This window comes from Leucoraja erinacea, chromosome 23 (assembly GCF_028641065.1).
Source record: "Leucoraja erinacea ecotype New England chromosome 23, Leri_hhj_1, whole genome shotgun sequence".
Lineage (NCBI taxonomy): Eukaryota > Metazoa > Chordata > Chondrichthyes > Rajiformes > Rajidae > Leucoraja > Leucoraja erinaceus.
Genome location: NC_073399.1, coordinates 10,308,598 through 10,323,571, shown reverse-complemented (window position 1 = coordinate 10,323,571; position 14,974 = coordinate 10,308,598). Strand labels below are relative to the sequence as shown.

Below are 14,974 nucleotides of genomic sequence, written 5' to 3'. Positions count from 1 at the left end.
AAATAATAGTTGTATGCTCTGGGGATTGTGCATAGTAGGATGTATTGGCCTATATACAGTAAAAGATAAACTTTTACAGCAAACAAATTTGGCCTTGAGGGAACCTGACTATGCTGTGTTGATGATGCTTTGGGTATTAGAAGAATATTCAGTGCAAAACTATAACAATCAGGATAATATTCCGTGCAAGAAGTATGATAATGATCAGGATAATGTTGCAAAATCCTACTCGTTTTACAGTAAGTGCATTGAGATCCTGTTTAAAATACTGATGAATATTTCATTCCACATTTGAATTGCAGAAGATATTCAGCATATTTGCCGGCTACATATTTCTACCTGGTTCTGTAATACTCTAAAGATTGAACTGATTTATTTTAATATCACTTTATTAGTTGCTGGCCATTGTTTCTTCAAAGTTTCAGATGGTTTTGTAAGTTTCACTGGCGACAGAAATCACTGTTTGGACATCACAAACACAGAGATATGGTTCATTGGCACCATTCTGGCCTGGTAAGAAGGTTGTAAGTTCAAGTTCTTACTCTGGAGACCTTGAATGAATATTCATTTGCCAAGCTTTTGTACAGTAGTGCATTGTCAGAGATGCTAACTTTTGCATAAGATAGTCAATGAAAGGCTCAATAAACTCATTCAACTTTCCAAAAATGTGTATGAACAATCTGTAGGGCTAAATAATAAGTTTAGTGTCTGAACTACAAATGTGTCTATTCTGCTTGGATTGCTTACAACTCAACAGTATGAACATTGAATCCTCCAAATTTAGGTAAGCTCTAACAAGCTCCCCCCCACCCCCCTTCTTCTCCCCTGTGCCCCAACTAGATTCCCACCAGCTTTTCCCCCTCCACATTCCTTCCTCTGGCTTCACAACTCGCAACTGTCCAATCCTTTTGGCTCGCACCTTTTGGCTCATCACTCAACTCTGTTCCTCCATCTGCTCATCCCCACTCTGTTCAACCACCTGCCCATCCCCACCCCCCCAGGCTGTGTTCATCTATTACCTGCCACACACTGTCTTGCCTCCCCTCTCTTCTAGCTTTCTCCCCCAACCCATGCCAATCAGTCTGACAAAGGGACCCAACCCATAATGTCACCTATTTATGTTCTCCAGGGATTCTGCGTGACCCGCCGAGATACTCCAGCACTGTGGGTTTTTTGTGTGTATCTATTATATGCACTGCAACACTGTTACAATAAGCATGTTGGAGGAGTGTGCAAACAATATCACTCGTTTAAAATGAATGATGCAAAGGGGGTACACAAAAATGCTGGAGAAACTCAGTGGGTGCAGCAGCATCTGTGGAGCGAAGGGAGGTTTGTTATAATTGAAATCTTTGGTTTTGATCATTTGGTTGCAATCATTTAAATTGTTCAGCTTCCATATTTTGTAGCCTAAAAGTATTTTCTTTGTTTTTTTGTCTCTCGAGTTTTGAGTTTGAGTTTAGTTTATTGTCACGTGTACCTAGGTACAGTGAAAAGCTTTTGTTGCGTGCTAACCAGTCAGCGGAAAGACTAAACGTGATTACAATCGAGCCATCCACAGTGTACAGATACAGGATAAAAGTAATAATGCGAATAACGTTTAATGCAAGATAGAGCCAGTAAAGTCACATCAAAAATAGAGTTAGTCCGAGGATCTCCAATGAGATAGATAGTAGTTCAAGACTGCTCTCTAGTTGTTGGTTATTGCTTGATACAGCCTGATAATTAATCTTGCGATTAATCCCACAAATTCTGATTTTTGTTGAACATCTTTCTTTATCTTATCTTTTCTGCTGATAACAATTTTTTTTTTCAATCCTACATGTACTTAAATATATTGTCCTGGGATCTGCATCGCTAAAATTCAGCTGGGTGGTGTGATGCTCTACATATCGTTTTCAATCTGTAATGAGCACGCTGTTTAATTAATAAGCCTTAGGATACTGAATGATCAGTGTAGGAATGTAAACAGCTGGGACTTTTGACTTCTAATCTGCTTACTGCAGGCACAGAGAAAGTAGGGCAGAGCACCGCTTTTTTTACTGAATCATTTATGTGTAATTCCAAAATGCCGTTGAGAAAAAAAAGCAACCTGTCATTTTCAAAATCTCAATTCAAAGATGCTTGCTTATTTCTTTTTATAGTATCTCCTGAGACTGGATTTCAGCATTTGCCAGTGTCAAAGAATTATCATGTGCTGACCTCAGCAGATCCGAAAACCCCATGCTACCTGTGGAAACATGGCCACCTGAGGGGGGGTTTCTTTTGTGCTGCCTTCTGTTCCAGCAGTCGTACAAGTGTGGCAACATTTCATGTGGTTCAGCCTGCATTACATTGACACTGGTTTGCAGAGGCTTTTGAGAAATGCACAATAGCCTGAATTCCCACATGTTTACTGTTGAATGTGTGATTATAGTCCGTTTATTTTTCAATTCTGTTCACTGCCATGTTTGTTCACTCTTTTTAGAGATTTTTTAACCATAAACTTTACATAATTTTGCTTTGCCTCTAATTAATGGTTCAGTGTTATTCGGGTAAAAATGACTTCTTTTTGCATTTAAATTCTTTTTTTTAAATGTATTTATGATATTCGAGAGAGTCAAGAGAGAGTCAAGAATGTTTTATTGTCATATGTCCCCGGTAGAACAATGAAATTCTTACTTGCAGCAGCACAACAGAACATAGTACACTGTAAACAATATAATAACTGAGGGGGAAAAAGGGTGAGTGTGTACATATACATACTCACAAATACACATGTATAGATTATATATATATATGATCATATATATAGAGATCATTTATATATGCGTGCACACACACACACACACACACACACACACACACACACACACACACACACACACACACACACACACACACACACACACACACACACACACACACACACACACACCACCACACACACCCCCCCCCCCCCCCCCCCCCCCCCCCCCCCCCCCCCCCACACTAATAGTGCAATGATAACAATAATAATCTATGTAGTTCAGAGCTTATTTGGCGTTGTAGTGTTTAATAGCCCAATGGCAATAGGGAAGAAGCTGTTCCTGAATCTGGATGTTACAGTTTTCAGGCTCTTTTACCACCATAACGATGGCAGGGGTGAAATGAGTGTGTAGCCAGGGTGCTGTGGGTCTCTAATTATGCTGCCTACCTTTTTGAGACAGCGATTCTGGTAAATCTACATTTATTTCTGGTTTCTCAGTTTGGTTGATGCTTCAGCTAACTTGCAAGTATTCACGAAAGAGAATGCAAGTGTTATATTATATACTTTAGCTTAGTTGATGAAATTACTGCTAATTAAATAAAATAAAATAAAATATATATAGAATATATACATACGTACACACACACAAAAACTCAATGCAATTTGTACAGTATATGGAGGCCCATGAAACTGCAGTTGCTGGAATCTTGAGCAAAGCATAATGTGCTGGAGTAATTCAGCAGGTCAGGCATCATCTGTGCAGGGAATGGACAGACGGTGCTTCGGGTCAGATCTATCTCAGACTTCGGTCTAAACAAAGGTCCTGGCCCGAAATGTTGTCTGTCCATTCCCTCCACAGATGCTGCCTTGATCCACTGCGTTTTCTCCAGCACTTTGTGCTTTGAATTGTATATGTTGTGGTAAAATAATAGTTATGATAGAGTGAGCTGACAACGTCCTTTGGTAAATTAAAATCTAATACCTCTAGATCATTAATGTGTGTTTAACTTAACTAATGCAAGTTCATCATTTGAAACTACTGAGTGAGTAATAGCTTTACTCCTTCAGGTTGCTGCCATCAATCCAAATCATCCACTGGCGCAGATGCCATTGCCACCATCGATGAAGAATTGCATCCAGCTCGCTGCTTGTGAAGCTACTGAGCTTCTACCAATGAACCCAGATTTGCCAGCAGATCTTTTCACTTCATGCCTTACTACACCAATCAAAATAGCATTGCGCTGGTAAGTACTCTAATAATGATGGTATTTTTGTTTCTATTTTGCTCTGTTGCTTATTTTGAAATTCCGGAAAAAAGATAGCAAGAAATGATTGCATAATTTTAGTTTAGCGATGGAGCGCGGAAACGGGCCCTTCAGTCCGCCGGGTCCCCGCCGCCCAGTGATCCTCGCGCACCAGCACCATCCCACACACTAGGCACAATTTACAATTTTTGCCAAAAACAATTAACGTACAAACCTGTGCAGCTTTGGAGTCGGAGTACCCGGGGAAAACCCACGCGGTCATGGGAAGAACATACAAAGTCTGTAAGGACAGCACGTAGTCAGGATCGAACCTGAGTCTCTGGCGCTGAAAGGCAGCAACTCAACTGCTGCGCTACCGTGTTGCACTAAGCTTGATTGGGAGTCTGAAGGAAATATTTAGGGAATTGGTAGCCTCAAGGGGAAATCATTTTCTGGGCTGTGGAATGGTTGTGGATTTGACCTTACTGTGCTATTCTGGCATGGACTTGGTGGGATGCAAGCCCATTGGAAGTAATCTGAAGTGGCTTAGAAATGAACTGTGATTTATCTGCTGCCATTTTGGAAAAACCATCAATGAACAAACAGCTTACACTCAACTTAAAAAAAAAGGCCAACCCAATTACTCCCAATTTCCAGATAACACTCTTCCTTCCATAGGCTCTCCTTACGAGTATGAGCATTAATGGATACATTGAATTCCACCCAGCGTGTTCATTACCTTTACAAGGATTCTGAGCTTTGTGATGTTGTGATTTCTTGTGCAAAATTGTCTGTTCTGATATCTGTGCCAGCCACATCCAACTATTTTTCTTTATTATAACTGACAAGATAAATAAACAGAATGCAATGCATTTGTACATAGATATTATTTAGAAAATATCCAGTGAATTGATTGCTGGACCCCTTTTGTAGGGAACATCAAGTATTGGTCTGAAAAATATAACTGCGGGTAAGGCAGTGGTTGATGTTCAGAAATCAGAAATAACTAACTGGGTATGCCTCAGTTGGAGAAGGATTGAAGAAGATCTGAAGAAGGATCTCGACCCGAAACATTAACTATTCCTTTTCTCCAAAGAAGCTGCCTGACCTGCTGGGTTACTCCAGCATTTTATGTCTATCTTCAGTTATTCTGCTCTTGTACTCCAGTGTTTCTATGTCGCTACTTCAGATTGCTCAACAATCTTTGCATCATTCTGCTGTTTGATATTTGTTGATGTGGTTATTCTTGTACCTATCATTGCCATGTGCGCTGTTTACTCCAGGACCTTCATGCAAACAAGGACTTTCAATGCACCATGGTATGTGTGTGTATAGGACAATAAACTAATCTGAATCTGACTTCGAACGGTTCTCAATTGAGCACTTGAACCACCTATGAGGCAATGGACCAAGGGCTGAGATATGGCATTAGGCTGGAAAGATGTGCAAGCAGAAAATGCTGGTAATACTCAACCTTTCAGAACCAGCTAATGTTCCAGGTGAGATGAAAGATTATCAACCTAAAACAGTGGTTCCCAACGTGGGGCGTACGCCCCACAGGGGGGCAATTTGATTTTTAAGGGGGGCAATTGAGCGCGACTGAGGAGGTCTGGGTCCAAATTTTCGATTTTTATTTTTTAGGATTTTCCATCAGGTAAACATATGTAGTTTATGTTTCAGATGTTATTTTGAGTAAATAATTTTTTTGGGGTAAAAAAGGTCTTTATTGTGTAGTTATTACAACCAAGGTATTGGCGTTTTAAGCTTCTTCAGCTGAAACGGAGTTCACTTTTTAAATGATAAGAATTATATATCACCACATGGGGGGGGGGGGGGGGCATCAGGATTTTAGAGGTGATTAGGTGGGGCATGGCCAAAAAAAGGTTGGGAACCACTGACCTAAAACATTCATTCTATATCGCCCTCCACAGATTTGTTGAATATTTCCAGTATTTTCTGTTTTCATGGAACTTAATTTTTATGGGGTTGACTTAAGCACGTGCAAATTATTATCTTGATATTATTGGCTACACTTTAAAGCTACCTAATTGGGTTTCAAGTGCTTCAAATCATGAAAAGTTAAGTCAAGTCATGTTAATCATAAATGTAAAATGGAACACAACTCAATTGTTTTTTTTCAGGCCTGCTTGAAAGCTTATTCATTAAAAAATATATATTGATCTTGATCCTTTCTATTTTGCTATTCCTTTAACAAAATAAAAATACTTATTTTTGTGGTTTTGATCATCTCCTGTTGTTCAGCATATTCACCTCTTATTGAATTATCAGCTGTCAGAAATGCATAACAATCTTTTGCACGAATTATTCGCTCAAGTATGGTTGGGGTGAGGTTGAACCTATAATGGATATGGTTAGAGGGATATTTGTGAAAGTGCGAAAAAGATTAAGGTGATCAATTTTGTAATCTTATTTAGCTGCAAGCAGAAACTCGTGGCATCGAGTTGCTTATTTTTGCGATGTGTAAAATTAAAATCTCTTGGGTGGGGGGATATTGGGAGGCTTAAAAATATTTTTGTGGCTACCAAAACATTGAGGAGATGCTGGTGAAAGTTGTCATAAGGCTTAAAAATCCTTCGATAAGACTGCACTAAGAAATGGTTGAAACTTAAAGTGCTGGTGCCCTTGTTCGACGTCCCAAAATGCAACACCTCACACTTCTCTGTTATAACTCCACCAACCATTCCTCAGGCCACCTGGCCAGTCTGCAAAACCACTCAATTTTGTATCATCAGCAAACTTGCTAATCTTGCCCTGTATGTTCTCTTCCAAATCATTGATGTGTGTGTGAGTGTGGGGGGTGGGTGTCGGGCCAAATAGAGGCAATAAAGTGACATGTTTCTACTTTGCTGCTTTTATTTAATCAGCTCTGTCAAGGGGAAGATGTTGCCCGTTGTCACTGCAGTAAGTTCTGAACAGTTGAAGCTCTGAGAATTGCTGACATTTTGGAATGCTTGGCTGCTCATTTCTTTGTCAAGCATATCTTTGTTTTCCCGTCAGCCTTCCTGTAGTGTCAACTCTCAAGGCATGGTAAGTAAATTAATTAATATGTAGGCCGCTGTAGGGGTCTTCTTAACTGGCAAAATGCTAATGGATGTCCTATGATTATTACATTAAAACATGACTTGGAATGGAGTGTCCTTTACAAGGTTAAAAGTGGCAAAAATCAATGCAGATAAAATGTTGACACATAGAAATTTATTGTGGTGTGAAGACAAGGATCTTTGACCTTATTTAGACTTGGACAGAAGTAGAACTAAAACCATCTTGTAAATAATGTCTTCTTTGAACGACTAGAATTATGTCAAGGATCATTGTTTGTTTCTTGCAAGATCGCAATGATCTTTGATTTTAAATGGAACTGGAAAAATAATTGCAAGATGGAAAACTGTGTAGTGTGTGGTTTGATTATCTTGCATGTAACTTTTTCTTCTCAAGTTGCTGGTGTCATTTCACAGTTGTTGGAATGACTGAAAGTAGTGTCGTTTTACTTGAGTTCTTGCATATTTGTTGGGGTTTTATAACTTGACAATGCAGCTATCATTTTGGACAGAAACAAATAGGGACAATATTTTAAAGCTCACGATAATGTGAATATCCTCAAATAGAGTAGCTAAGAATGGAAATGGATGGTGTTGTAATCCTGGACTTAAACATGAACCACTGAGGAATTTTTTATAATTAAGAATTTAAGATACGTATATTTAGGTTGACACGGAATATGCCGTTACCATCCTCCCGAGGCCTTTCATGTTGGTGATTCAGTGGACAACGGTCATGAAGGAACACGACCCAGCTTTTCTTTGGCACCAATAAGGATGATTGTGGTCTTAAAGTCAGTGGAAACCACGGATAGTAGGGAGAGGTTAAAGATGTCCCTGAATACAGATCGTGCTGAAAGTGTTAATTTTAATTCCTAACCAGTAGTTGATGTCAGTGTATTTATTTCCCAACTCAGGACTCAGTTATGATGTGGCCAAGCAACTTCAGAAAATGTATCCAGAATTTAATTTCCTGCATTAATGTGAACAAATGCGAGTATGTCATTTCTCTGCTTGTCCAACAGTTGAATTTACCCACCAAGTTGCCTTATATTAGGTTTTGAATGTTACTTTAATTCAATTTAAAAAAAAGCAATTTGCCTTAAAGATGGCTTTATTTCTATTATTTTAGCCATGTATGCTTTACTCAATATAACGTCCATTGAGAGCAGTCTAACTTTAGTGCTAATATTTAGTGCTAGGCAACGTTTCAGCTTGGGACTCCTTTTGTGTCAGCTCTCTATCCACTTTAAATTCCCCCCACATGCGCTTCTAATTCCCCCAGAAAATTCTACCATCCACCCACATACTTGGCAAAATACAATGATCAGATAACCTAACAACCCACATCTTATGGATGTGAGGATAAACTGGAAGAAACCTATGTTGGTTATACGAAGAATGTGCAAACTCGACACAGCACCAGTGGTCAGGATTGAAACCAGAGCGTCCAACACTGAGAGACAGGAGCAACTCTACAAGCTGTGCCAGTCTGTTGTCCTGTGTTGCTATAATTTATTCAGTCGATTGGCATAAATGTACTATTATTTTGTATGGTCACGTGTCAATTTCTGTCAGCCGCATCCCTGCATTGCATTGAGCAAGACAACTGTTGCAAAAGAATGATTGCAAAACCTCAAAAGGTACAGTGCCCTCCATAATGTTTTGGACAAAGACCCATCATTTATTTATTTACCTCTGTACTGCACAATTTGAGATTTGTAATAGGAAAAAATCATATGTGGTTAAATTGCGCATTGTTAGATTTTAATAAAGGCCATTTTTATACATTTTTATACATTTTGGTTTCACATGTAGAAATGTATATATAACATAGCCCCCCCAACCTTTGACCAAAGGTATGCTCAACTGGGTTCAGATCGAGTGATTGACTTGGCCACTCAAGAGTTGACCATTTTTTAGCTATGAAATGTATACATAACCCCCCCCCCCCCCCCCCCCCCCCCCCCCCACATTTCAGGCCACCATAACGTTTGGGACACAGCAATATAATGTAAATGAAAGTAGTCATGTTTAGTATTTTGTTTCATAGTCTTTGCATGCAATGACTGCTTGAAGTCTGTGATTCATGGACATCACCAGTTGCTGGGTGTCTTCTCTGGTGATGCTCTGCCAGGTCTGTATTGCAGCCATCTTTAACTTATGCTTGTTTTCAGGGCTAGTCCCCTTCAGTTTTCTCTTCAGCATATAAAAGGTATGCTCAACTGGGTTCAGATCGAGTGATTGACTTGACCACTCAAGAATTGACCATTTCTTAGCTTTGAAAAACTCTTTTGTTGCTTTAGCAGTATGTTTGGAATCATTGTCTTGCTGTAGAATGAACTGCTGGCCAATGAATTTTAAGGTATTTGTTTGAACTAGAGCAGATAGAATGTATCTATACATTTCAGAATTCATTGTGCTACTATCATCAGCAGTAGTATCATCAATAACATAAGTGAGGCAGTACCTTCAGCAGCCATACATGCCCAGGCCATAACACCCCCACCACCGTGTTTCGCAGATGAGGTGGAATGCTTTGGATCTTGGGCAGTTCCTTCTCTCCTCCATACTTTGCTTTTGCCATCACTCTGATATAAGTTAATCTTCGTCTCAGCTGTCCACAAGACCTTTTTTCCAGAACTGTGGTTGCTCTTTTAAGTACTTCTTGGCAAACTAAACCGGCCATCCTATTTTTGCGGCTAACCAGTGGTTTGTATCTTGCAGTGTAGCCTCTGTATTTTTGTTCTTGAGGTCTTCTGCGGACATTGGTCATTGTCAAATCCACACCCGACTTCTGAAGAGTGTTTCTGATCTGACAGACAGGTGTTTGGGGATTTGTCTTTATTAGAGAGAATTCTTCTGTCATCAGCTGTGGAGGCCTTCCTTGGCCTGCCAATCCCTTTGTGATAAGTAAGCTCACCAGTATGATGTTCCAAACAGTTGATTTTGGTAAGCCTACGGTTTGGCTGATGTCTCTAACAGTTTTATTCTTGTTTCACAGTCTCATATTGGCTTATTTGACTTTCATTGGCACAACTTTGGTCCTCATGTTGATAAACTGCAATAAACGTTTCCACTGGTGATGGAAAGACTGGAGGAAAGACTAGGTGCTGAGAGCTCTCTTGTACCTGCATTAAGGAGGCAATTAAACACACCTGAGCAATTACAAACGCCTGTGAAGCCATGTGTTCCAAACATTATGGTGCCCTGAAATGGGGGGGACTATGTATAAACACAGCTGTAATTTCCAGATGGTGAAACCAAAATGTATAAAAATACCCTTTAATAACATCTGACAATGTGCACTTTAACCACATGTGATTCTTTTCATTACAAATCTCAAATTGCGGATTACAGAGCCAAATAAATAAATGATGGGTCTTTGTCCCAAACATTGTGGAGGGCACTGCAGCTACCGGGTACTTTAAAAGGCCTTGGCAACACTCAAAGCAGAATTATTTCTTTTGTGCTGTGTAATTGTCAGGAACACTACATTGCCCTGTTGAAAAATCAATCTGGAACAGCTTCAGATGTTTTCTTTGGTTGTATGCGAAAGTCACCTTCAAGAATCAGCCAATTTATTTTCTCTTGTTAAAACATCCATCAGCTCAAATGGTGCATATCCATGCTCAGAGTAGTATAATGATGACACAAAGAACAGCAGATGATGGTTGACAAAAAAAAGACTCAAAATGTTGGAATATCTCAGAGGGTCAGGCATCGTATATCTGGAGAACATGGATAGGTGGCGTTTCGGGTTGGAACACTTCTTCAGTGTCTGATCTGACCCGAAGCAATCACCAAAGTTCATAAGTTCATAGGAGCAGAATTAGGCCATTTGGCCCATCGAATCTTCTCCGCCATTCAATCATGGCTGACCTATCTCTCCCTCCTAACTGCATTCTTCTGCCTTCTCCCTATAACCCCTGACACACTTACTAATCAAGAATCTATCTATCTCTACCTTAATCTATCCCTTCTTTGCCTTACAAATATCCACCTACCCATGTCCTCTAGAGATGCACCTCAGCCGCTGAGAAACTTTAGCACATTGTGTCCTTTCTCTCTCTCAAAGTCGTGAAAACTCCTCAAACACAATGGCTCTTAACCTGAAGCTCTGGACCTCCTGACGTGTATTAGACATCGAATAGTGAAAGACCTGGATAGAGTAGATGAGGAGAGGCCATATCCTCAGAATAAAAAGTCGTTCCTTTAGAAAGGAGACGAGGAATTTCTTTAGTCAGAAGGTGGTGAATCTGTGGAATTCATTACCACAGGCAGTGGAGGACATCAATGGATATTTTTAAAGTGATGATTGATAAATTCTTGATTAGTACGGGTGTCAGGGTTTATGGGGAGAATGCGGGAGAATGTGGTTGAGAGGGAAACATAGATCAGCCATGATTGGATGCCGGAGTAGACTTGATGGGCTGAATGGCCTAATTCTGCCACTATAACATAAAGTTATGAATGTATGCATCCAAAAATCCCACAACTGTGATGCAAGCTATTAATCCCACAGAATGAAAATGTTTGTATCATTGAGATCTTGTGGTGTTTAAGATTAATTTTGCATGGTTAGGTTTATTGAAAAGTTCCATGCAAACACCACACAGCATTGGGTCTAAGTTGTTTCGAAATAGGCTTTTCAACTCCCCCTTGAAATCCAATAATCCAGACTTTAAATTGCTTGTATAATGAGCATTAGCACGAATGTCAATGCTGTATCAGCGTGAGGAGCTAGTCTGTTTGCATTTTTTTAAACGGTGAAAGTGCTGAAGCTCATAGTTCTGACGATATTTGTGCAAGCACAGCACTTCTTTGTCCAACTTTGTCGTGAAAATATGTGCATCGGGTAGTGTCAACAACGAAAAATAATCACGTTGGTCCATCTTAATTTGACCTTGATAATGTCTTAAAGTAGAGAATTTGCGTAATCAGACTGACCAAAATATTAACGCTAATATTGGAATACCACACATGGAGGATTTGCTCATTTATAGCAAGATAAAAGGGTTGAGCTGCTGTAATATTCTTATTGTTTATTTTTGTAATTTGATTATTGATTTCAGCATCGTTCACACTGACGTGGGAGGGGAATATGAGTTTTAGAAATGTAAGGAACTGCAGATGCTAGTGGTCAAAAAAAATACAAAGTGCTGGAGTAACTCGGGCAGCATCTCTGGAAGACATGGATAGGTGGCATTTTGGGTTGGGACCCTCCTAAAGAAATGTTACTTAATCATGTCCTCCACATAGAACTTTTTTGGTCTTGTTCTCCCAAATCTCCCAAACAGTGACTTCTAGTCCACACTTATGAACGTTGCAGCCATCTCAGGGCAGCACCTACACAAAGTTTAGACTCTTGGTGGCGAACATTAACTGTTGCTGCTAGATCCAGGGCCTGAAGAAGGGTCCTGCTCCGAAACATCACCTTTCCTTGATCTCCAGTGATGCTACCAGGCTCGCTGAGTTACTTAAGCACCTTGTGTCCGTTCACTGTCATATCTGGATCTCTTGGAAGTAGGTTTTTAAATTAAATGTCCAAACATTTGCAAACATATTTGAATCATCCACAGATTTGTACTTTCTTTCTGTAAGTTCTTTCCCATTCAGGATGTGAAAACAGGAGTAAGCTATCCATCCCTCCACACCAGTTCTGTGAGTTAATAACTAATATGAATGAATGAATGAATAAGTTTATTGGCCAAGTATTCACATACAAGGAATTTGCCTTGGTGTTCCGCCCACAAGTGACAACATGACATACAGTGACAGTTAAGAATGATACATAAAACATTAAATATTCATAATACAACATTATTGATTAAACGTGTGCATTAAATAAAATACCAGAGCAAAGGGAGGCTACAGATTTTTGGTTATTGAATAGAAAATATTTCCAATAGGGAATACCTCACTTCTGCCATTCTTTGAAGAAGTATTTTTTATATCTTTCTTGTACAGTTTGGATTAATGATTTAAGTCCCCTTGTCTGAGATTTTAACCACTGGTAAAAGTTTATTTTTAACCAATCAATTTATTTTAAAATCTTTAAGACCTTAACCAGATAAGTATTTAAGCTATCCTCATTTATATGATTTCTACTTGCAATTCAACCCTTCAAGATCGCAACCTTTGAGAACAACAAGCCTCTTGAACTGGAGGCACAAATGATGGGGCCAGTAACTCATGACCGTGGAGAAGCATTAACATGACTTACTTTATTCTTCCAAAGAGAGTATGGCCAACCTGCTTGAATTGAAACCTGACAAATCCATAGATTCTGATTAGAAAGTTGCATACTATGTAGCACTTGGTCAAAAACATTTTGAAAATCCATCAATAGAATGTAAAGTAAGTAATGTAAATTTTGGCGAGCTGGATTAACCCATTTGCCATTATGTTCCTACAACTCAGCAAAAGGCCATGCATCCCTTTGAGTCTATGCCGGCTTGGATTTTTTCACTCCGAAAGGTCCTGCCTCAACTACCTACTCCAGCAGCTCGTTCCATTCACCCACCACCCTTTGTGTGAAAATGTATCCCTCTGATTGCTATTAAATCTTTTTGCCTTCACCTTAAACCTATGTCCTCTGGTCCTCAATTCCCCTACTGTGGGCAAGAGACTCTTTGTATCTACTCAATCTAATGAGTCTTTTATTCGTTTGAATGTTGCGATTGGATCATTCCTATTGGTAACTTGATGTTTCTTATTTGCAGGTTCTGTATGCAAAGGAGTGCCAAGCTGGTGCCTGGTGTAACACTGGACTTGATAGAAAAGTAAGTTTATTATGTAATGGCCTGAAATGTTACTTTATTTTGAAAGGTATTAATCAAAAACATAACATTTCAGAGATTTGCTTTTCAAAAACACCAAGTCAGAGATTTGCTTAAAAACATTTCTCCTCATCCCTCCTCGCTCTACGAAGATGGCCATCGCAATAAACGTTGCACTGTTTGAAATAACAAGTAACTGCTGATGGTGGTTTATACCAAAGAAAGGCATAAAGTGCTCGATTAACTCGGCCGGTCAGACAGCATCTCTGGAGAACATGGATAGATGCCGTTTCGAGTCGGGACAAGAAAGGGCCAGACCCAAAATATCACTTATCCATGTGCTTGTTGTCTGACCCGTTGAGTTACTCCAGCATTTCAAGTCTTTCTTTGTTGCATTGTTTATATTAGTTTGGAACCTTCTGAAGTGTGAAAGAGCTGATGGTTTTTCAGTTAGCGTGTAAATTTGAATTGCGAGATGGTTTGATATGCTTACAATTTGGCATTTTATATACCACAAAAAGTTCATTGCAAATAATGTGCTAATATTTACGATTTAATTGTACATTTTAAAGCGTTCAATGCATGAGGTTAAACCACTGCATTATGCTCTCCCTTTGTGAAGTCTGTAAGTATTGACAGTTGCCTGTAAGCAAAGATTGTTTGATAAAATTGGGTTCTCATCTTTCCACATGTTTAATAATGTGAGTCCAGGCATTCCTGCAGTTAAAGTAGCACTTTCCTAGTCATTACAGTGGTGCAGAACATTTGTCGAAAACATTTATCACAGTTTTAACACAAACTGGGCATAAAACAGGAGATAATTTTAATCTTGTGGCAGAAAATATATTAATTCCTGCTTGTCTCCAATTATTTCTTTTAATTAATCACAAATGGAGAGTATTTTCAATCCTGCTGCCTTTTACGTCCATTTCAATAATCAATTATTTTCCATCTCGGCATCAATATTACCACGATAACTGCATTATGGAAAGCTAATAAAGTTTAAGTTGCATACATCATAATTCATTTTATTCTCCATTTGCCACTACATTGGAGGAAACAGACCATGATTTTTTACTAAAAGACATGTGAACGTGGAAACACGAAAGGATAGGATTAGTTCAAAGTGTCAGTTATTAAACTAATGGATTTTCAGTTGAT

General features: G+C 39.2%; 1 protein-coding gene across 1 annotated transcript in view; it reads left to right on the top strand.

The window, feature by feature from the left end:
• The window catches only part of rptor (regulatory associated protein of MTOR, complex 1), a 292,378-nt gene that overhangs the window by 97,930 nt on the left and 179,474 nt on the right, over positions 1-14,974 (top strand). The window contains exons 6-7 of the mRNA XM_055653834.1: positions 3,797-3,972; positions 13,757-13,816. Coding sequence (XP_055509809.1) covers positions 3,797-3,972; positions 13,757-13,816 — 236 coding nt within the window. The remainder of the gene's footprint in view (positions 1-3,796; positions 3,973-13,756; positions 13,817-14,974) is intronic.